At 45.2% G+C, this 21,755-nt stretch overlaps 2 protein-coding genes across 2 annotated transcripts in view; both read left to right on the top strand.

Moving 5' to 3' along the window:
• Window positions 1–13,274, top strand: part of LOC119454196 (partner of xrn-2 protein 1-like) — a 22,970-nt gene extending 9,696 nt beyond the window's left edge. Inside the window, exon 2 of the mRNA XM_049667149.1 lies at window positions 12,959–13,274. Coding sequence (XP_049523106.1) covers window positions 12,959–13,183 — 225 coding nt within the window. The 3' untranslated portion in view covers window positions 13,184–13,274. The remainder of the gene's footprint in view (window positions 1–12,958) is intronic.
• A 6,937-nt stretch (window positions 13,275–20,211) lies between these two features.
• LOC119453520 (partner of xrn-2 protein 1) lies at window positions 20,212–21,755 on the top strand. The gene has a single exon (XM_037715562.2). It carries the CDS (start codon window positions 20,502–20,504, stop codon window positions 20,880–20,882), a length of 381 nt encoding a protein of 126 aa, XP_037571490.1. The 5' UTR covers window positions 20,212–20,501; the 3' UTR covers window positions 20,883–21,755.

Genomic DNA, 21,755 nt, shown 5'->3' with positions numbered 1-21,755 from the left:
CAGCTGTTCGACAACATACGATAATTCGTTATAAGTGGCTTGATATATCCGCGTACGACTGTATCTCCGTCACCATATATATGGCATCGTATTTATCAGCTGTAGAAAATACGTATCAGATTTAGTCACATTAACTTCCTTCAGCTCTTTCTGGCCTCACACAGCCCTTGAATGGTATCGCCTCCCCAAAGAAATCATAATGAGTACAAATAAACGCAAGTTTCATGCAACATCAACTACCGTACGTTGTGTAATCTGAATTTGTTAATTACTTACTATGTTCCTTTTAAATTCTTGTAAGGTCAGGTATATGGTATAATTGTAAAGCTGCCTTCGTCGTGCGCACTGAACTTTTTTCCACGCACCACCAGCTAAAATTACATGATTAGAAAACTTACTTTTTAATCATTGCATTATTTGTTTAGCCTGCTCAACCCACTTCCTTCCGTAATGCCTTCGAGTGCTGACGGCGCAAATAAATAAATTATTAAACTGTAAAAAATATGTCTTGGATGAGAGGTGGTCACCTCCGGCAATGTTTCATCATCATCATCAGACTATATTTACGTCCATGGCAGGACGAAGGCCTAGCCCAGCGATCTCCAATGACCCCTATCCGGTGATGTATAAAATATGCGCACTATTTAAAGCTACATAGTTTAACACTACGTAGCTAAACTCAGTTATTCTTCTGAAATAACTAGTCAGTTGTTCCTCTTAGCCGCTTATTTTGTCTGTGCATGAAAGTCTCTCGTTTTATTTGCTCAAATGACAACCTAATTAACAAGCTTTTGAAACTTATATTGCTTTGGTAATAAGTTGCTATGTGTTTTTAGACTCACGCGCTAAAATAAAAAAAAAAACGTACATTGCTTTATAAATGCAGTGAATGAAATTGCTGCGAAAAGACAAAGCCGTGTAATACATTTGAGCTTTTCATTACATGCCTATAGCCAGGAAGATTATGCAACCAAATGATTGTGTATTATTACATTCTCAAATTCCTACGGCATTTCCCCTATGTGGAGAAGCCAGTTTAACTTTTAAATGATTCACAATTCGAATTTCTGATGTTTCGACCATATATTATATAGATAGAAATGTGCATGACCAATAGGAACATATGTTAGAGGCAAAAATTTTTAGCAAATTTTGCTACATAATCTGTGTTTACCAACTGAACAGCATATTTCTACCCTGGAACAGATAGGAAATTGAAATGAATCACATGCATAAAAGTTTTCAGTGCGAGTATTATGAAGTACAGTTTCAGTTTTATTTCTTTCAATTTATGATATATGATAGTTGATGTGATGACTTCAATTTGCTGTTTTATGTTTAGGCTACTGACACTGCACAAACTATATTTTTTGTCATAACACGGTATACAGGCCCAGATGCGGCTCATAAACAGATCGGGATAATGAGGTGTAATTTGTGGATACATTTCTCGCTATGGGTAATATAGGAGCCCCTTTCTCGCAAATATGTCTTGGTTGAGAGCGCATGTGCTGAAAGTATAGACTGATTGTCCGCGCTTTCCGTGCAGCTACGGAAGCGACTGTGACAGCCTTTCGCTGTTTAAAGGATTAAGCCTTTCGATGCCAAGCGCCTGAAATAGACAAAAACAACGCGCTTGTCCAGAACCAGAAAGGTCGCAAGCATCATGCGAAGGGAGGGATTACCCTTGTACGGGTTAGTTGCATCCTTGAGCAAAAAAGAAAAACCGGGGAGTGACAAGTCATTTTTACGACGGGCTGTCGCTCTTATCGTTATCACAAATGACGACTTGCGGCAACGTACTGCGCTTTGTCGGGAAGCTGTTATGGTTCATTCTTTATAAAGGGTATTTATTTTTTTTCCGCAACGTAACTTACGTCATCGGGGCAGATTTTAAAACATAAAGGTCTTGGGTCAGGCGGTGGTACCTAGGTGACATGAACGCCCGAGAAAAATGGACTTGTACAGTCATTTTCTTTTGGAAGCGCTGATAACGTTGTAATTTTAACCACAATAGCACTTCGTACATGGCATTTTTCCTAACAGCTTAACAGAAGGCTAATCAGTCCTCATATTAATAAACTTCTAACTTTTTACCAGAGACACTCTCAGATGACTTCAATATATTTACAATAAAGGGCTCGTAATTCCCACCATGGCATTACGTAGGTACGTTGGCGCACTTCATGTAATAATCCCAGTCAGCCTACTCACATATAGCGCATTACTAATCACATCTACCATGGCCTCGGCTACATCCCAAGAAGCAATTTCCTACCTATTTTGATTACTTAAGACTCGGTAGGCTTAAGACAGGCAAAATTCGAATAGGAATGCGTAGTATGGAATTAGTATGAAACCTACAGTGATCTAGAACGTATGCATTACACTCGAGTCTGTCCAGAATTAGACAGTAACATTAATTTACTCTGACTATTCATCTATCATCAGTGTTAATAAACTAAACGCATGCTGTGCCGATCTTTCCCCCCACCTCACCCCAAATTCAGCTGGGCGCAGGCTACCACCCTGCGTCTGCTACAAACAAATACGTACCCTTCACTCGCCCGCCTCCACCTTATATTCCTGAAGTCTACAGTACACCCAACTGCCGGTGCTGTGGCACTCACCCGGCACGCTTCCGCATGTGCTGTGGGAGTGCCCAGCACAGTACACACACATTAACACCACGACCCCCTCGTCGAGGTTGCGTGAGGCTCTGCGGAGCTCCGCCCTCGACGACCAAACCTGGGCGACCCAGCACGCCCGTGAGGCGGCGGCGAGGCAAGCCCTCGACGTCCCCTCATGGGAGGCTTAGGCCTGCCATCATAAAGTGCTGGCTCTACAATAAATGTTTATTCCTCCTTCTGAGCTTCTATCGCTAGGTTTGCGTCGTGAAGTCGCCTGAGCTTGCACAAGTTCTACAATTCTACGCTCCAATATCCCATCACCAAGAGCTCGGCGCTTGTCATCACGAATAAGCTAAAAAGCAACCTCGCCTTCAGAACGTATAGTCAGCGTCACAAGCTTTCGTACCCCGGAAGGTGAAAAAATATTTATATTTCTACGCCTTAGTCACGCATCGTAGTATTCGGATTTACAGCGTATACTGGTCTAGAGTAAACAAAACAAAAGTTTTGCATAGTTTTACTGGCTGCGGGGTAGCTGCGTTGAAAATGAACTTATTCGCAGAACCTCGGCCGCGTAAACTTTTGGCGGCGACTGTGTGATTGAACACCTGCATTTTCTTTATTCTGCACACAATTTTTTTTAATGAATGACCTTCCAGCCAACGTCATGCAGTGCTTACACCTGGTTAATTTTCAGGACAGCAGACTCAGACATGACTTATTAAGTAGAAGAACTGAACTATTATGTAGCACGTCATTATTATCACCAATCAGGTGTAATAACTATGTAAACAAATAAAGGATAATAACATATTGCCTATGAAATTTTACTAAAATCTCAGGACTACTTCAAACTTCGCCTGTTCTTCTTGTGTACGTCCCTATACTTTCAAGCAAACTGAAAGGGAGAAATTCAAGGGTGAAATTGACATCTCTTGTGGCACCATGGCAGAAAAGGGAAGGTGTAGCTTAGTGGGCCCATATGAAAGGATCAGCTGCGATTGTGCTACTCACGCACAAGGAACGACACTTTTGTATTTTTTTACAGGTAGTAAAGTGATAAATGGTGTCCGTGGACGCTGGAGTGATCATGGCAATACCACCGTACCAATATGGGTGATAAACGATTCTAATAAGGGAACATTTCTGCAAACCTCACGGTCCTTCCTCATGTTTCTTCAATTGTCCAACACGTTAAATTTAGCATAGGAGAAAATTCTTACAGAATTACTGAAGAATTGTACCAGTAATTATATCATGGTGCTGCGATCTGATTCAGCAATAGAGTTAAGAACAGAACAGCAGAATGCCATAGTAACTTTGGTGATTCTAGCCGAAAAAAATATCTTCTTGCAACGCTTTGTGGGCATAACTCAAAAAGGGTGTGGTCTGCGATTGGAATAGTTCTCTATTTTTACACGACAAACTACATTAACATGCCCCGGTGCCTTTTCGCATTATTTCCGATACTCCTCTGCGTACGTCGTGGTAAAAGCATATGAAGACCTTTAGTATTTCGGGAATTTCGTGAAGGTATATGGGAATGGTTCAAATGATAAGACACGTGCGGTGCATATTGAGGATAGAATGTTTATGTTCGAGGTATTGGTTTGTACTAAGCAAAAAAGCTTGTGAAATAATTTGGACAGCCTTCATTTGCACCGAAGATCCGGTACGCAAAAATTCTGCTTTGATATAATGCAAATATACTCAGTAAAATAGCTTCTGTATTCCTTTGTAAGAATACTACGTCTGGGGCTGCAGCCAAGTTTTCTACTTCTGCGTCTTTTAATTGCACACACGGGAAGCTATTTATTTTTGTGGTACGTTTCAGGCTGAACAAAAGTCGCACAAGCACGCCTTTCCATGACATAGCTGAATAGGCAAAAATATTTCTTAGTAATGTCTTCATAAATGTTTGCCTTAAGAAAGAAATCAACTTTGAAAACACAAAGTTGGGTTTATTGTCTAAAATACATTACACCTAAAGTGCAAAAGAAGTTTGGAAGCACGTTCACATGTTCACGAAACCAGCCAGCTATTTTTTTTTTTTAGGAAGACGTTGATACAGTAGAAAGAAACGAAACAAGAACCGCAACTAAATGACCTGCGTTTCGGAATATGCCATCTGACGGGAAACCGCCAAACTAAGCAGCGACAAAGTGATAAAAAAAAAAAATAGCGGCGCCGCCGGCTTCGAACCTGCGAACTGCCAATCGTGGTATCAGCGATCCTGATCGGTGGTCGCGCAGAACGCTCGGCTATCGGTTTGAGTGCTGCCGGAGGCAAAAACTAGGTTTATATACGTACCACAAAAAATTCTGCGACCTTGTTATGAAAACTGCGATTTGGAACGACTTTTTTGCCATTTCAAGAGTTGATGCTGCAACTAGCTGAAAGCCGAGTCATTGAAGTGGATAAATCCCCAATAATACGTCGATCTATGCAATAGGCTCATCGCAAATTGCTTTTTACTGGCCAAAAAAGCCTCCAAAATTTGGCCTTTTCCATAGACTCCCATACTTCGAACTTCGCCCGCAATTTGGAACGGGTTTTCTGTCGTAAGTAATGGTACCGCTTGCATGAGATGTCGGGCTAAGCTCCTAGAGCCTATTTCCACGATAATATTTTGAAAGATGGCTTCTATGATTAGTTATTTGGGAAAAACGACGCTCTCCCATAGAAAATGCGCATGTTTTCAGAGGCGGCCGCTAGAGGCGCTGTTCGGCGATGTCCCAGATTCCTGGTATTGAGCACAAAGCCGATGCACTTCAATCCGTTACATCAAGCTGCTTGGCCCGACAGCCATGGAATCTAATGGGAACGTTTCCGAGTAAGCCGCGGTGATTGTGACGTCACCGCTTTCGTCACGCCGAGCTTGGCCATGGAATTTTTTGTCGAAGTAGCATGACGTCATGAAACAGAGCGCACAGGTCTGCTATGTAGGAGGCGCTGGCACTGCGCGCCCACACATTGGCAATCCTGCCGAGCAGCTGTGTACGCACCACAACATGGTCCATACGCTTGTCTGAGCGGAACGAACGGTAAGCGCCAAGTTAAATATCGTTTCATCGGGCGCTGACTAACACCGGGGGTTTTCCGTCGATCTCATTCCGTGCGCCATCGAGGTGCGACGCCCGTCACGTGGGTGCCGGCGTTCCTCATCACACCAGCGCTATAAGACGCCTGGTACCTGCCACAGCGCTTTTCTTGCTGTGCAGCAGCAGTTGACTCCTCTGCAGCGTCGCGTCATGCCGCTTCCGCGTATTGTTATAACACCGTTCGAGGAGCTCGAGCGCATGCAACGCTACACTTTCCTATCGCTGTTCTAACGCTAAAGTGTTTTCTGCCGAGCTTCAGCGAAAATATCTCCCATGCATGTACGTACGTCGCCAAAATATCATTTACGTGCAAAATAAACCTCTACATTTTTAACGCGATAGCATTTATGGCCCCGTGTTGCAGAAGATGCGACGGCGGCAACCGGTGTGTGTTCGCGGGTGGCGGAGAAAATCTCCAACTACATTGACCACGCAGGCCCTCCACGTGGTGCAAGGTTTTGGTGAACAAAAATTGAATTTCTCATAGTGAAATCCGTCAGAAAAAAATGATAAAGGAAGACTTTACCATTCGGCTTCGGATTCGCCGTCGGATTGTAATTTGAATGTACCAGAAAACTTAATTCTCCTACGAGGAAACTCAAACATTTATACCAGACCTGCGCGCGTCGGGGCAATAGCAAACAATTAATAAAATAATAAAAAAGGTGCTGGGGCCTTCACAATTTCATATAAGACCACTAATATTGCCCCAGGAAAAACGTATTTCCAGCAATGCATTTCAGTTTAAAACTTTATCCAACTTTAGGAGGATCGGTGTAAGCTTGGCCTTTGTAAGCTGGCTTTCCCACACTCAGTGTTGCAGTGAATGAAACCTACTTGCCGTATGCGAACGATGCAGTGCGAGCGAGTCCCGATAACGCTATCGTGTTCTACTCTTAAAGGCGAAGCTTAAGCGTCCTCCAAGTTTTGCTCTCAAACCTGTAATTATCGATGATTATGTCGTAAAAGTCACCTCATGTACCGCTCACACAGATAGACAGGACCTTCTTGGCTTGCTTTTTTTTCAGATAGTAAGCTAGTTTTGTTTTTTCTCTCACATCGTGTTTTACCGTCTCCACGTTGGAGGCCATGAGATATTCTACGACTGCAAGCATGACAACTTACACCGGAGCCCAGAAGCGTTCGTATGATCAGGGTGTCGGTGAGAACGCGCAGGCGCCTTCGATGATGAATCTTCACTAACAACATCCACCAAACAGACACATTTTCGCCACATACGTACTCACCGTCACGTCGGACATACCTATGACACCTGGTAGCCTTCAAAGTTCTGTTTTACACTGCGCCTCGTGTGCTTGCTATCGCTGTTTTTGCTTCGCTCTTCGAGCGAAACTGCAATTAATGAAAGACTGCACATTTATGGGCTTGCATTTGTGATTGTGACACGAGAATGCACTTAAATTTCGTGCTATGACCAATTCCTCTGAAAGAAGGATGAACCGATTCGCTTGTGAGTCATCGTTTGGGCTGCCAAAGCGCTCTTGTATAGGCTCCCTATACCTCGGGCAGTAAGCAGCCATCTCCTACAGTTCATTAGAGTGGGCATCGGCGGAAACCATGCAATAGTTTTCGCATTCGTGTTTTCGTCACTGCGTGCCTTGCAGACCAGACAGTCACTACGGCCACTCGATGAAAAGGCACCCCGCAGGCCTTTCCATCGAGCGATCGTACTGCAGATCACCGGCGAACGCTACAGATTTAGCATCCTTCCGAAAAATTTGTAGTACCAGCTCTTGGAAGAACAATACAAACACATTTTTGTTTTATTTTGATGTGTTTTAGCACTATCGGCGCCACCGCCGCTGTCGTGCTGTCGCCGCATGGACAGCGCATGCGTGGCCCGCATGTGGGCGGGAGGATCCCAAATACGCGAGAACAGCGCAGTGCGTTCTGGCTGCACAACCAGCGACGCCGAGTAGACACCCCATCCTTCGGGGGTATTCTGTTAGTGTCCACCTAGTGGACATATCCATTTCGTCTGCTGCTGAAATTCTGATTGGCTGGGCTGGGGTATGCGTCTGAAAGAGACAGGTGCCCGCATCCAATCAGCCCCATCCAATCAGCACTGTAGCAGCAGACGAAATGGACATGTCCACTAGGTGGACACTTACAGAATACCTCCCGTGCTCCACTTAATCGGCTCGGCAGCGCAGCCAAGCCAGCGTTGTGCCTGGTGCTGCTGGCGTAATAGCGTTCCAGCAGAGCAAAAGAAAAATATGGGGTTTTACGTCTCAAAACCACGATCTGATTATGAGGCACGCCGTATTGGGGACTACGGAATAATTTGGACTACCTGGGGTTCACCTGGACTACCTGGGTTACCGTGCACCTAAAACTGAGTACACAGATGTTTTCGCATTTCGCCCCCGTCGAAATGCGGCCGCCGTGGCCGCGATTCGATCCCGCGACCTTGTGTTTAGCAGCCCAGCACCATAGCCACTAAGCAACCACGGCAAGTAATTCCTGCAGAGCAGTTGTGTACGAAAGCACTGGTCTGAGCTGAACATTCAGCTAAAGTTAAGATAATCGCTTAATTCACTTGGCGGAGACAAACACCGACGCTTATTCTTCGGTCCCGTGCACAGTCGATACAGTTGCGAAGCCTGCAACTGGAGTGTTATATTTAGCTAATCGTCACGCTGGCATTGTGAGATGCCTAATAGCTGCCAGAGCGTTGTTCCTTCAGCCCAGCAGCAGTTGCCTCACTTGCTACGTCACACCCACACTTCACCCGGTGCATTGGTAAGAGGAAGCTTTCGCTGCGGGGCTCCTATCTAAATACGTGGGAAAGGAGAAATCGTTTTTCTCGGCAACCACAGCACTACATTTGATGAGGTTTATTGCATGTTGCAGGACGTACAGTTAAAGAAAGTGAGGGGTTTGTGTAATGCTGTTACTAAAGGCGGGGTGTCGTGATAAGTAAACCACTGTATGCTCTTCCTTCATAGTAAGTAAAGGACCGCGGATGAGCCAAAATAGGTCTGGAGTCGTTCACTGTGGCTCCTCTCATAACCAAGGTGTAGCTTCGACACGCAAAACTTCAAGGGGCACTCCATCACTCTACATTTGAGCCACATATCTAGTTGGACATATCAGACGAGTCTATCCCCTCCAGGCGCCAAATAATTACGTCCAATAGAAGTGTATTTTCGGGAGATTTCCTAATTCAATTATGCGGTTTTCCGTGCCAAAGCCACGGTATGAAACTGAGGCACGCCATATGGGGGATTCCGGATTAATTTTGACCACCTGGGCTATTTAACGTGCACATAAGTCTAACTATAGAATAGTTTTTTATTTCTTCTTTTTTTTTTGCATTTCGCCCCCGTCAAAATGCGGCTACCGCGGCCGGGAGGCGTATATTTAAAATCTAGAAGGCACAGCGCCTAGCACCCATGGTTGAACGCGATTGGCCGAAACGCCGCCGGCGACGCTCTGATGTCACATCGTAGCAACGCGCCGCCATTTTGTGCTTGGTGTCCGCGACGCACGCCCCGCGACGTATTACGCTCCCAGGCGTCAGGTTAGGTTATTCGTTAGGCGGCACGGCGTACACTCACAGCGGTTGCTAAGGGCGTCACTGGCGGTGTTTCAGCCAATCGCGTTCAACCGCGGTTGCTATGCGCTGGCTTCTAGATTTTAAAGTGCGCGGCCAGGATCAAAACCGTAACCTAGAGCTCATCAGCTCAACGCTATAACCACTGGACTATCACGGCGGGACACATTTCTTGCATCTTCAGAATCATTTCAAGCGCACAGCTGCAGAACGGATTTAGAATTTTCAATTCTTCTTTCTTTTTTTCTCAAGTTTACCCAACGTGGTTCTCATGTGATAAATCTCAAATGGAATTTAAGATATGATATATGTAAGATACGCGAACACCCAACCATCGAACTCGTTTTACGAAAACATCTTCAGTTTAATATTCAAGCTTTCAGCACAGGTTCACTGGAACGCCCTTCTTAAAATCATTTTTTGAGGTCACTGATTTTTGCAAAGCACTTGAACATGTTACATTAGCCTGCTTTTTGTTTGCATTTTTCGTTTTATAGGTGCAGATATATAACCTTGTTCATTTGTTAGTGTGAATGCTCATTTTGTATATTATTTCTCCATGAATGATGTGTATCTGGTACCCAGATTTTGTACTATTTTTTATATTATTTCCCTCGTGCTTGAGCCAATATTGAAGTAAATAAATAAAATGTTTCAAGATGTATGTGGTAGTTTTTAAATGTTATTGATTTGGACAGTGCCTTTCCTTTTTACGCACTCTCTTGGCGTGAACAGTTGTGCACACAGTGACTGAAGGGGTTAATTGATAAAAGGGCACCGTCTGTTGAGTTATTACTATTATAGTTAGTAGAATAAACTCCAAAAGCAGTGATAATGTAATAGTGAAAGCAATGCCCGAACTCAGTAAGGAATAAAAAGAAGAAAAAATTCCCGAGGAACTATGCACCTGATGACCAGGTATGACAATGGATGTACAACACCATGTTTGCGTTGGTCATTGAATACCTGGCAACCTGTGAACTTTAAAATTCGTAAAAAAAATTTGTGGACAAAACACCGATAGAGTTGAAGGGAAAAGTACACAATTTTTTTATGTTTCCCGTCAGCACACGCCTTTTCTAGGATACTTATGGACTATATCAATGATAATTTCCCTTTAAACACAGAACATAAGCAGCAGAAATAGCGTAGTCTCAAAAGCAACACGTTGCTTTTAGATCGCAGTGACTTTTTCTGTTGATGATATCACCTATATAACTACCCCTCCAGTAGTAACTGCCCTGAATATTTTTTTATAAATATTCCTGTGACTTTGGTACAAGCATGCTGTCCTGCCTCGTCTATTTTCTCGTAACTTATTTTTAGCGCTACAGATTATGTCTGTGCAAAAGCACCAACTTGCCCTGCTCTGAATAAACTTACTCTACGCTGCTACCCCTCTGGTCCCCTTTTCAAAATAGGAAGACTTCAAAGGCCAAATTAAGGGATTACTGGAGACAAACGTTTCCCCAAACATGAGTCTATTTTTCGTAAAACATGACGAACATTCGTAAAGCTATACAAGCAGCCCGAATTTGTAAACATTACGAAAAATTTGGCAGAATTCGCAGGTATGTTATTAGTAGAGGCCGGATCTTTAGGCATTAAAAAAGCGCGTTTTAGGCGCCAAAAATAGACAGGCAAAACCATGTTTTAGGCCTACAATGTCGTAAATATAGGCACAATAAATTTTTACATAAATGCTAATAATTTCAAACGAGGACGTGCGCGGCCTATATCTACGATAGGAAAACAAGAAATGTTATTGGCTATGATGGCACAAAGGCGCCAACAGTTGAACATAGCCGTGCAATTGTCCCATAAAACTGCTGGACTAATGACGATCAATTGGCTTCATTCAATAAGCACACTGCTCATATTCATGTTCAATGGCCACATGTACTCGAGCGTCGCATATAGTGAAACAGGCATGGAAAAGAATACTTGAAAGCTGGGAATACTGATTAAAAAAAACCGATACTTTATGTCTGCCTGACGCAATTAAATTAAGACACAACAAAAACAGACAAATAACAAATGCAAGAGAGACTACGATTTATTAAGAAATCAAAGCATGTTCTTACATGAGGACTGTTAGGTACAACTCTTCGCAATTTCCTCATATACAATGACATTATCCGAATTGTACAGGCCAGACCTCCCAACACTGCCAAATACACTTCTGGCCATTTGAAGTGCACATGTTTGAAGAAATCTGTTTGGGGAGCACGCGGAAAGTAGTCTAAGAATCACTGTGAAGATTGTGGAAACAGTAGCAAACTAGCACCATCTCCAGATTTCTGGATTCAAAATTGTGCCTCTTGTCACTGAGAATGATCTCGTGCGCTGAGAAGGAACGCCCGACGGTGGTGAACAATAAGTAAATTACAAACAAAACAAAAGCCGCGCGCACATCACATTTTTCTTTCTTCGTTTGCTCTTCACTCTCCTTTCCCTTGACGGCTCTCTGCGGTTTCGCATTCGCCAACCGCTCGCGCAATGTCAGCGCGGCGGCGTATGCTGGCCGGCGTGTCCCATTTCAATGCTGCTAGAGTTGGTTGAACTAAAGGCCTAGGTTGAACCCCATAGAGTTCCGAAGAGTCAATGTTGCCCGGTAACATGAATAACGGTCTCTAACTGCACTCGAAAGCGAAACTTGAGGCTAAATAGTGTTCATATAGGCGCCGATATTGAAAATAGGCATTTATACGCATTTATACGCATTTAGGCACAAACGCCAAAATAGGCATTTATAGGCACTATAAAAACACTATAAAAGCCCTTCTTACCCTCTAATTTATGCTCATATATCAAAGTGGGGCGATAGGAGCGCAAGGAACAAAAAAGGCATTTGCCTAAAATCCGGTCTCTAGTTATTAGACGCTGCAGTTATGATTATTTGTTGCATGCTGGCAACCTTTCCCGTCGACATCGACGCAAATTAAGGTGACAATTCAAGCTGAAAACACAGCATACCTATTTGAGTCGTGTGTATACAACTATGCAAGTCCAATTACCATGATGGAATTTGCAGGAACCGATGGTTTGGTGAAGCAGTAATTTATATTCACGAATGAAGACGCGTCGAATTTTGTTGACTTTCATCCTATGCAACGTGGGATGTAATATAGTGCTCATGTTCATACATCAAAAAGGCCACAACTTTAACCTTCGTGCAATTTTTCTTTTTTTCATGTTCATGGACTATACCGCCCACAAGCTACGCCGAAATACAAACTACAAATCAGGCGCATGGACAGCGTGAGACGTCTGCGCAGCGATCAGTCAAAGATTGCGCAGTCAAAGTCTGCGCCGATCGGTCAAAGAAAATAAAGTAAATCGAAGAATCTGGTAAATGCAATCCACTATTCCTGATCGCCAACATTGTCTGTTCAGGTATTAATTAGGTACCATTTCTTTCTTGTTACGCAGAGCAGAGGTGCGCTTACCTGCTCTATTTTGTCGGTCAACATACAAGGGGAGTCCATTCAACATACAGCATAAGCCCATTCGCCGGGGGAGCCCCACTTTAGCGTAAATGAATTATCATCGTTATCTCTTCGCCCTGACAGCGCATTCCACAATGCGGCGGCCTGGTGGTGCATTCAACGAGGCCACCCCGAACAAGTGGTGCCCCTTTTTGTTCGCAGGTCTGGTTGCTGAGCCTATCGCAGGCGTTCGTCAACACGAAGACTCTACGCTGCACCTATCCCGCCGAAGTGTGCTCCGAGGTTGCCGAGTTGTCCAAGAACGTGGAGAGGCTACCCGAGCTGCTCGCCAAGCGGCGCCAGAACAGGAACATCTTGTTCCCGAAGGAGCCGAAGCCAGGCGCTGCCAACAAGAAGGCGCGGTATCCGCCGCTTGTGCTGCGGTGAAGGCACAACGGCAATGGACGCTTCCTTACGACAGCTGACAACAGCGTCCAATCTACATTAATGTCACCTTCAAATTAAAGCCATCCAGAAATCTGAGAATTCTGATAACATATTCAATAACCACATTTTCAATTGAAATAGCGCCAATGACACCAAGTTGAAAAAAAAATCCGCCGTGATGGCTGTGGAGTCTGACAACGTCTTGGGTTAGTATCGAAAATTTCTCGACAAAGATTAGATGAAACTGAAGATTTATTTAGGTGATTTGGCGAGAGCTACATGCCCAAATCCGATGATAAAGAGCGCAAGTGATCATTTGTGATGGTTGACGCAACTAAAGAGGCGAAAGCTACGGAATAAAGACGGAAAAAAAGTACAATGAGGAGAACATGAACTGTGACTGAGAAAATAGAGGAGAAAGAAGCGTAAATCGAAGAAAAAAAAAGAAGCATAACTGAAGTGGCAATTAGGCGACACCAGCTATGCTACGTGTTTTTTTTTAATGACGTCTATAAATATGAAGTGCAAGTAATATAGATGAATCGAAGGCATATCGAGGAAGTAACAGGATAGACCCTCTGAGCGAACCAACTAATGCATGAAATACCAGATGCGAGACTGCCGCGCGAGAGGCGGAAAAATACAACACTGAATAATAAATTTCAACTGGTAAAGTACTCTGCAATTTTCCGTTTCTATTCACATGGCGAGGGCGGATTGATTCGTAGTGTAGAAAATTGTGACAAAGTTGCTCTTTTCTTTAACAGCGAAAAATTAACTTCACCCGAGTAGAATCCGCCAAATTCATGACGTCCCTGTGAGCTGGTGCGGAAATTTCAGGACGACGTCGCCCTCTGTCAATCGTGTTTGCATATTTCCCGGTGTACCATGGATCTCCCGCTCGCTAAGGGACACCAGATTTCTGTTGCAGAAGTGCAACTTACTAATGTAGCTTAACTTCGTATTTCTATTTAGTGTACTTCCAACTGAGAGGTCATTAGAGGCCCGACGACGGATGGATGGAGGAGGGGTGAATCGTCCATGAATCTACGCCATATATTTTTTCTTTGATGTTTCATAGTCACATTATTTTACCGAAGCCATAATATTGTTGTCTTGACCTGATAGTCATAGTAGCCTTGCACACCATCGCGAGCCGAAACAGCATCCTACACCTCCTCTCATATTAAAAACAGAACTGAACGCAATTTTTTTTCGTATGAAGGTAGTAGTACGCATTTAAGTGCGCTTTGAATGACGTCTTGAAATGTAATGAAGGACTTCCACTAGGCGAAACGATGTAAGTTCTTTCGGTTTACTTTCGCGAATCGATTCACCTGTTGCCTGTAGGCACAACACAATTTTGTCCTTGTATCTGTGATCTTGTGGACACAATAACAGCAACAATATTCCGATTTCACCTAGGCAACAAAATGATCGGTTCCGGAAAGTAAACCGAATCGCGACTTCATCTTCTATCGCCAATCCCGGCTTCGCCTTCTATCGCAATCACTTATACGTGACTTGGCGTGAAAACGTGATGAAGCAAGCCACTCGCTTGTTTCTGGAATAATCCGCTCATGTTCCACAGCCTTCACCTTCTCTTGCCTTTACTGCCTTTCTACTAGAACCAGAGCACGAACGGTCGACACCCTAACAGCCCGAGACAGCGTGCAGTTTCAGATGGGTCTTACCTTTCAGTGCGAGTATTGCTGAATTATCGCTAGAAAACTATCAGCGACGCGCGGCTCTAGCCACTCACCCATTTCTTCATACGCCGAGCATTAAATTTCCAAAACAATCGCGAAGCAAATGCTCCACCGAGTGTGCGCAAATTAGTGCGGCTGTGATCTTTCGTCAGGGGTCACACACACGCGCGCGCATAAGCAGCCACGCACACACACAGACACACCTACACGCACACACATATACACATACACACACGCACACACATGCACACAAGCAGTAGCAATGCGAAGATCACAACGCTGAAGTAAACTATCAAAAACAAAGTAACACAGCTTTCTTTGATAATTATGACGTAATATTTTACGTTGGAAAGTTGAAGAAAATGTGATCGGCGGCACAACTTTATTGCACAGCTTCTTTGAACTGTACAACTTAAAACTTCATATAACGATCGCACCTAAAGTGAAATTTCGCTTCGCACGAACAATTTCTTAGTAAAAACAAGGAGAGGGTGAGAGGAAGATTTCAATGGGAGCTGAAAAGGTCAGCGTTACTGGTATACCAGCGCTTGATACTTGAGCAACGATCAAACTTCGCAAGAAGGTTATATACATTAAGGGATTTGCATAAAGGCCTGGTCGGATAGGGTGCATGGAAGGAACTGTCGCGCAGCCGTGTTAAGGTGAGCCGACGCGTATGTAGGAAGCGCATGGGACAAAATCTGCGTTGGAAGCGCTTGTTTTGTATGTGCAATAAGTTCTTCACTATTTCGTGACTCTGTGATCAGCGGTCATGCATGCGCAACTATTAGTGCTGCAATCTTTGCCGCGAAAGAAAGCCGGCGCCGAGAAGGGTGGAGCACGACAGTGGTGCTTTTTTTTCTTTTTTGTGAAAAGTACAGTATGTAAAAATAAAGAAACTGAAAACAAAGTGTAGTGTTACGATACGCTGAGTACCAACTTTGCATGACTGAACTTATTTGAAAGGCTTTACCTAAAATATGACAAATTTAAAGCAAAAGCAGAACTCATCTCTCGATGACTGTCGATGACAACGCGAATAGCAACGGAGCAATGTAGCGACAGATCATATTCCTAAAGTCCCGCCTTTATTTTATTTTTTACACGTGTGGGGAGAGAGAGAGAGAATAAACATATTTAATATGTAAATGCAGCTTTGGAGAGGCGTCCTCATTCCAGAATGCCTTGAGCTTGGGCCGCGTCCTGGGCCCTTGCAATCAGCCGTTGCTGATTATGATACTTTCGTGGCTACGACCATACTCCGATATCATCCCCACTGATCTCTACATTAGGGGGCAAAACATAGTACAGGTCAGTGATCGTCCCACTCTGCTGTGGCACTCTCTTGCAGAGGTGGCTCATGAGCATGAAGGCATGACGACGACTGTATGGTGTCGACGCAGTGGCGATGGGATGATATCGATCGAACGACAAAGGCTTATAACGACGACTGCATGACGCCAGTGCGATGCGGTTATTTAAATTATGACTGCGGTACAACGACGACAACGTGACGATGATGACATGAGGACAATTAATGAGATGACGACGACGGCGTGACGACAGCGGTATGACAACAACCGGAGGAAGTAGCGGGAAAAACGACGACGACGGCATGCCAACGGCATGAGGCCTCTATAGTCTGCTGAGTATAGTGGACTATAGTCGTGCTTGCTGACCTGACGTGGGCTAAGCGCCAACAGCTGTGGGCTGCTGCTGAGAGGTGTACGGGAGAGGATCGGATGTTGCTCTTGGACTCGAATAAGAAAGCTAAGATGAAAAATATGTGAACGGATATGGACTACCTTAATTATGACCGCAACTTACGAAAACATCGTAATTTCATAGTGAAAAGTTCGAACAGGCTGATATGGCCCGTATACTTTGGGAATGCCAACACCCTGAGGAAGAAGGACCAAGAGGAAGGGGGAAGACAACAGCAGGACCCTCTGAAGCGGGGCGCCTTGTTGAGAGATGGCACGCCGCCCTCCTCAGCGAGGCACCCGAGGACCAGGAGTGGGCCGTCCAGCGGGCCAGGGCCATTGCCGAGGATCTCGAAAGATTTTCTCCGGCGATGGACCCCTGGCAGCCTAGCCCCGGGCACCAACAGCCATAACCGTTGGACAAATAAAGTTTATTCCTATCCTATTCTAAGTTTGACAATTAAGAACGCTTTCGCTTACGACAACTTGGAGAGTTTTGACGTGTCCGGTATTCTGGTGTACGCATGACGTTTGCTTAATGCCAGTCAACTCTCACTTGAGTGAACTTCAAGGGATCCAAGTAAATAGTTCGCTTAACTGAATATTCACTCTTTGCCACCGCCCCGTTTCAAAGGGGATGCCAATAAATCATCGATCATCAGTGACCTCACGTTTACGCCTGCGGTAACCCGGAAACGCTCTTCCGTATGCAGGGCCGGTATTTTGTAGCGATGCCTTTCCGGTGCTAATACCTTTTCGCGCTTATCGCGCTTTGTCAGTGGTCATAGCGACGGTCCGCTCGCGTTATCAACGGGATCAGCCGGCCGTAAACGGTGGATGATAAGAATAAGTCATAAGGCATCGCTACAAGATACCGGCCCAGGAGTACCGGACACGCTTAAAATAGATTTTGTTAGCTTGAATGACCGACACGGCCTTGCGATGCACAGTACAATATGCCGGTTTAGGCAAAACCGAAAAAAAAGAAACTTCAAATGGCATGTCCGTAAGCGGGTCGATCCGGTACCTTGAGGGAAAAATCACCTGCGCAGGAGGAAAACCGGCCAGCTGGAAACCACAGGAACAAAGATTTAAATATTGCGTATCAATTGAAGGAGTATTTATATACACGCACTATTTTTGAATTTTTAGAAACGCTTTGTGCCCATAAAGTGATAGGCAAGTATGAGAGTTTCACCACACTTATAAGGTTTTTTATTTGATAGTAACGGTGTTCTCGATCGAAAGGCCGAACCTGGCGTAGTCAGCCTTGTCGTGACGCCGATATAATAGAGTAAATTTTTCCGCCATTCTGTTAAGTAGGAGTGTGCGAATATTCGAAACTTTCGAATAACTTATCGATGATTGCTCTATTCGATTAGGTATTTTGGTCCAAATAGTTGCTACATTCGTAAATACGAACATTTTTTCGAAAACATTTCGAATGCCTCAGATCGCCATATGTGTGATAAATTTTGCATAAAACATGAGAAGTTAATTGGAGCACGTTGTATACATTCCACTCAGGAAGCCAGACTCTTTAGGATAAACCGCTATAATTCACATTTAACAATGAATCCTGACTACATGCGAGCAAACTGCTTGTGGGTTCCTAATGCTCCATTTGTGATTTTAGTTAACAAAGCTTCATAATTAACGTGCAGTACAATGCCAAAAACTTGCTAACATTGTGAATATACCAGGATGAGAAGATTGATGGGGATACCAGCAGCTGATTTTTGGAGAACTGTTCGAAAAGTATTTGATTCGGTTTTCTTTTGGCACTATTCGATTCGTATTCTATTCGGTTTCGAAAATTCTTATTCGCACACCCCTAAAGTAGTAAGGCTATACGTATGGTTTCGACGGCACCGCCTCCACGGGAGAGCAGAAGGACAGGAAACTAGATACACAAGCGCTCGGAACACCGATAAAGAGAGGGCGGTGCGAACGTAGTTATGGCCGACGGGGATGGGCCTTTTGGGCTAAGATCCGATCGTTGTATGTGTTCTTACCCTTGTGCCTGGGACTTCTTTGGGCCCCAGGTTTGACAAGGGTATTTCAATGGCGCGTTACAGGTCCCGTAGCCCACCATCTGGAGTCCACAGGGGTATGTGCCATTGCGCTTGAACCCTTCTTTTTTCTGCACAATCACCAGGATCGGCCCACATTTTTGTTGACGCAGAACAAAAATGCACGGAACCCTAACAATAAACAGCTTCGCTGTTGAACTGAGGCCGGACAGTATTGTTTCTCACTAGAAACAATGCTGACGAAGTTCCTTTTTTTAATTAATTCGGCAGTATTGCCAGGTGACTGATGAAACACGCTGCTTCACAGTGTGCCTTAGAGCACTGCACGGGCTCGGGCTTACCCGAAAGCTCGGGCCCGGCCCGGCCCGTGGTCTGTCCTTTTTGACCCGGGCCCGGGCCAGGCTCGGGTTTTTTTGACGCGGGCCCGGGCCGGGCTCGGGCTTTCTGCGAGTTATTCTCGGGCTTCTCAACTCTGGAAAACATGTATTTTTCGGTCTCGGGTCGGGTTCGGGCCGGTTGCGTGTTGGGCTCGGGCCGGGCTCGGGCTTAAGGTAAAGGGGTGGCGGGCCGGGCCGGGCGGGTAACGTAGATTATTTCCGGGCCCGGGTCTCGCCATAAAAGTTTTGATCGGGCTAGGGCGGGCCGCCCAATGTAAAAACGGGCCCGGGCCGCAAAAGTCGGCCCGTGCAGTGCTCTAGTGTGCCTGCAATGTATGTCGAGTGTCGTGCAATACAAGATTCACATTTCAGCGTCATTGCAATAGGTTATAATTATCCTTAAATGCTATAACTACTGACGTGCGACTTTCGAAGTTTGCTAGCTAGTAATCATAACGAAATTGCATGAAACATTTTCCTGGAACACACAACCTACTATTGCGCATGACCAATATAATCTTGTCCTTCTGAAATATAGCGTTAAAAGGCCATTCTGGAAAAGCCAGATGACCATCCATTTGTTGTAAGGATTTGGAAATGAACAGTGTAAAGGCCTCTAGAATGAATTTGAAATGAACTGCACGAATAAACAATCGTAATTGTAGATTTTATAGACGTAGAATTATTTTTGCGTCCTTAATTAGTCCCCCAGCGCAGTTTTTTTTTTTCTGCAAGTTTTAGTTTGACCTGCAACCCTCGCGTTAAAACGACCCGCAAACTTCGATAGAGCAAATCTACGTCTTTGAGCTAATGTAACGTCTGTTGCGAACCAAGTCTTCGACATGTACTAGCACGCAGCACGCCTTGCGCTTGCATGGTCTTCGTCTGAATACGGCTGCTGCGTGGTTGGTCATTAGCTGACTTGCTCTTTACCGACGGCTGATCTCAGTGGCGTAATCTTGGTCAGAGGCACCGCAGATTTCGGTGTTACCGACTTAGAGGGCACCACAGCCGATGGCTTGGTAACCGGAGTCACGCTAATTGGTTTCAGCGCAGGACAACGGGCGGAGGCTTTGTAACCAGAACCTCAAGCGGTTTCGGTTTCAACGGAACGAGCGGCTTCGGCTGTCGCACCGTCAGCGGCTTCGGCTCTAGCTTCGGTAGCGACTTCGGCATTGTTGCCAGTAGCGCGGCCATTGTCTTTGGATACGGTCACTTGGGGCGCTCGCTGCACGATTGTTGCTGTTGTAGTGTTGTTGATCAGGGCGCTGTGCTGAGACATTGTTGAATCGCAGACTCGTTTCTTACGTGAAAACACGCATCTGCGGCTTAATTTTGCGTTTCCGCTTGAGTCCGCCGAATGCGCAGTCACATAACAAACTTACGACTCAGCCGGCGCGGCGTCTCTTGCCTCACGTGACTCGTCACAACTCCGTCGGTGGTGTTAGTTGCCGTTGGTGTTATTGTCCCGGATCGTGTGGCCCGCGTCGTCGAAGATGCAGCGGCCCATCGACGAGTACCGTCAGCCGTGGGAGAGCAAGGAGCACTGGGAGTTGCGGCGCGAGTTCATCGTTGCCAACGAGGGCCGGTTCAGCGAGAACCGGGTGCTGTGCCTGGCGCAGGCGTTCGCCAACGTGGAGCTGCTGGGATGCACCTACCCGGCCGCGGTCATGGCACAGGTGAACGAGCTGGCCAAGAACGTCTCCTCCTTGTCGGTGGTGCAGGAGAAGCGGCGCGAAAACAGCCGCGTTCTCTTCGTCAAGGGCGAAGACGACGACGCGAAGAGGAGGAAGGCGTCTTCGTTGGGCACCTACACCCGCGCGCCACGATACGACGACCAGTCACGTATGCGCGCCGCGGCGTTCTTTCGGCGTTAGAAAGTGTGAGGACGCTGACTGCGCGAGGCTGTGTACAAGCGCTGACAAGAAGGCAATCCAGTTATTGTACCGAGCTAGTGACTCGAGCTTAGGTTGTGACTTGCTCAGTTGCGCGCGCGAATGTCTGCGAGAAGTGCCAGCTTTAGATTACTTGTATCGGTGTTTGCACGACAGACCGAAGCTCATTGAACTGACGAGTCGTCTTTTTTGTTTTTTCATTGGTACAATAGTAATTCCTGTCATCACGGTGTGACCATATCTTTTGGTACGAACATGTTCATTGTTTCGAGTTTGTACTTGGGGCATCACATAGTTCACGCAGCAGGTGCTGACCAGCGTGTTTGTACACCTAATTGTATCTACATGGCGATTCTGCTGCCCCATTACCCACTGTCAGCATCTTCCATAGAAAAAAACAAGTGCCATCACAGTCAGCTTGCAAATTTCCTGCTCCAAAATTTACCTTCTCTGCACCTCGCATCAGTTGCGTGTTATAGCTTCAATTTGCCTGCACTGGCTGAACTAGTTTAGCGAGTGCATCATTCTAAGTTTTAAATTTTTTTTTTTGCACTTGACTGCACAGTTGGCCTTTAAGCTGGCCAAGACAGCATTATACATCAAATGCTAGTTGTTGCAAGACCAATAAATGTTTAAAAAAACATACAATTTCCATGCATTTTTATTTTTAGCCCAGTACCGTGTCAGTGTTGTGGCAACTGCTATGCCTTCCTTGTTCAATTCTAAAAATTATCAGATTTTTGTTAGGTTGTGAAATAGGGAGTGCTAGGACAGGGAAAACATGAATGGAAATTTTGTTCCACTGTCCATTAAAGCCATACATGCCACAGTGTGCTGGCAGTATACCATACTTGA

Source organism: Dermacentor silvarum, chromosome 5, assembly GCF_013339745.2.
Source record: "Dermacentor silvarum isolate Dsil-2018 chromosome 5, BIME_Dsil_1.4, whole genome shotgun sequence".
Classification (NCBI taxonomy): Eukaryota; Metazoa; Arthropoda; class Arachnida; order Ixodida; family Ixodidae; genus Dermacentor; species Dermacentor silvarum.
The sequence above is the reverse complement of the archived record's forward strand: the minus strand, read 5'-3'. Positions and strand labels throughout refer to the sequence as shown.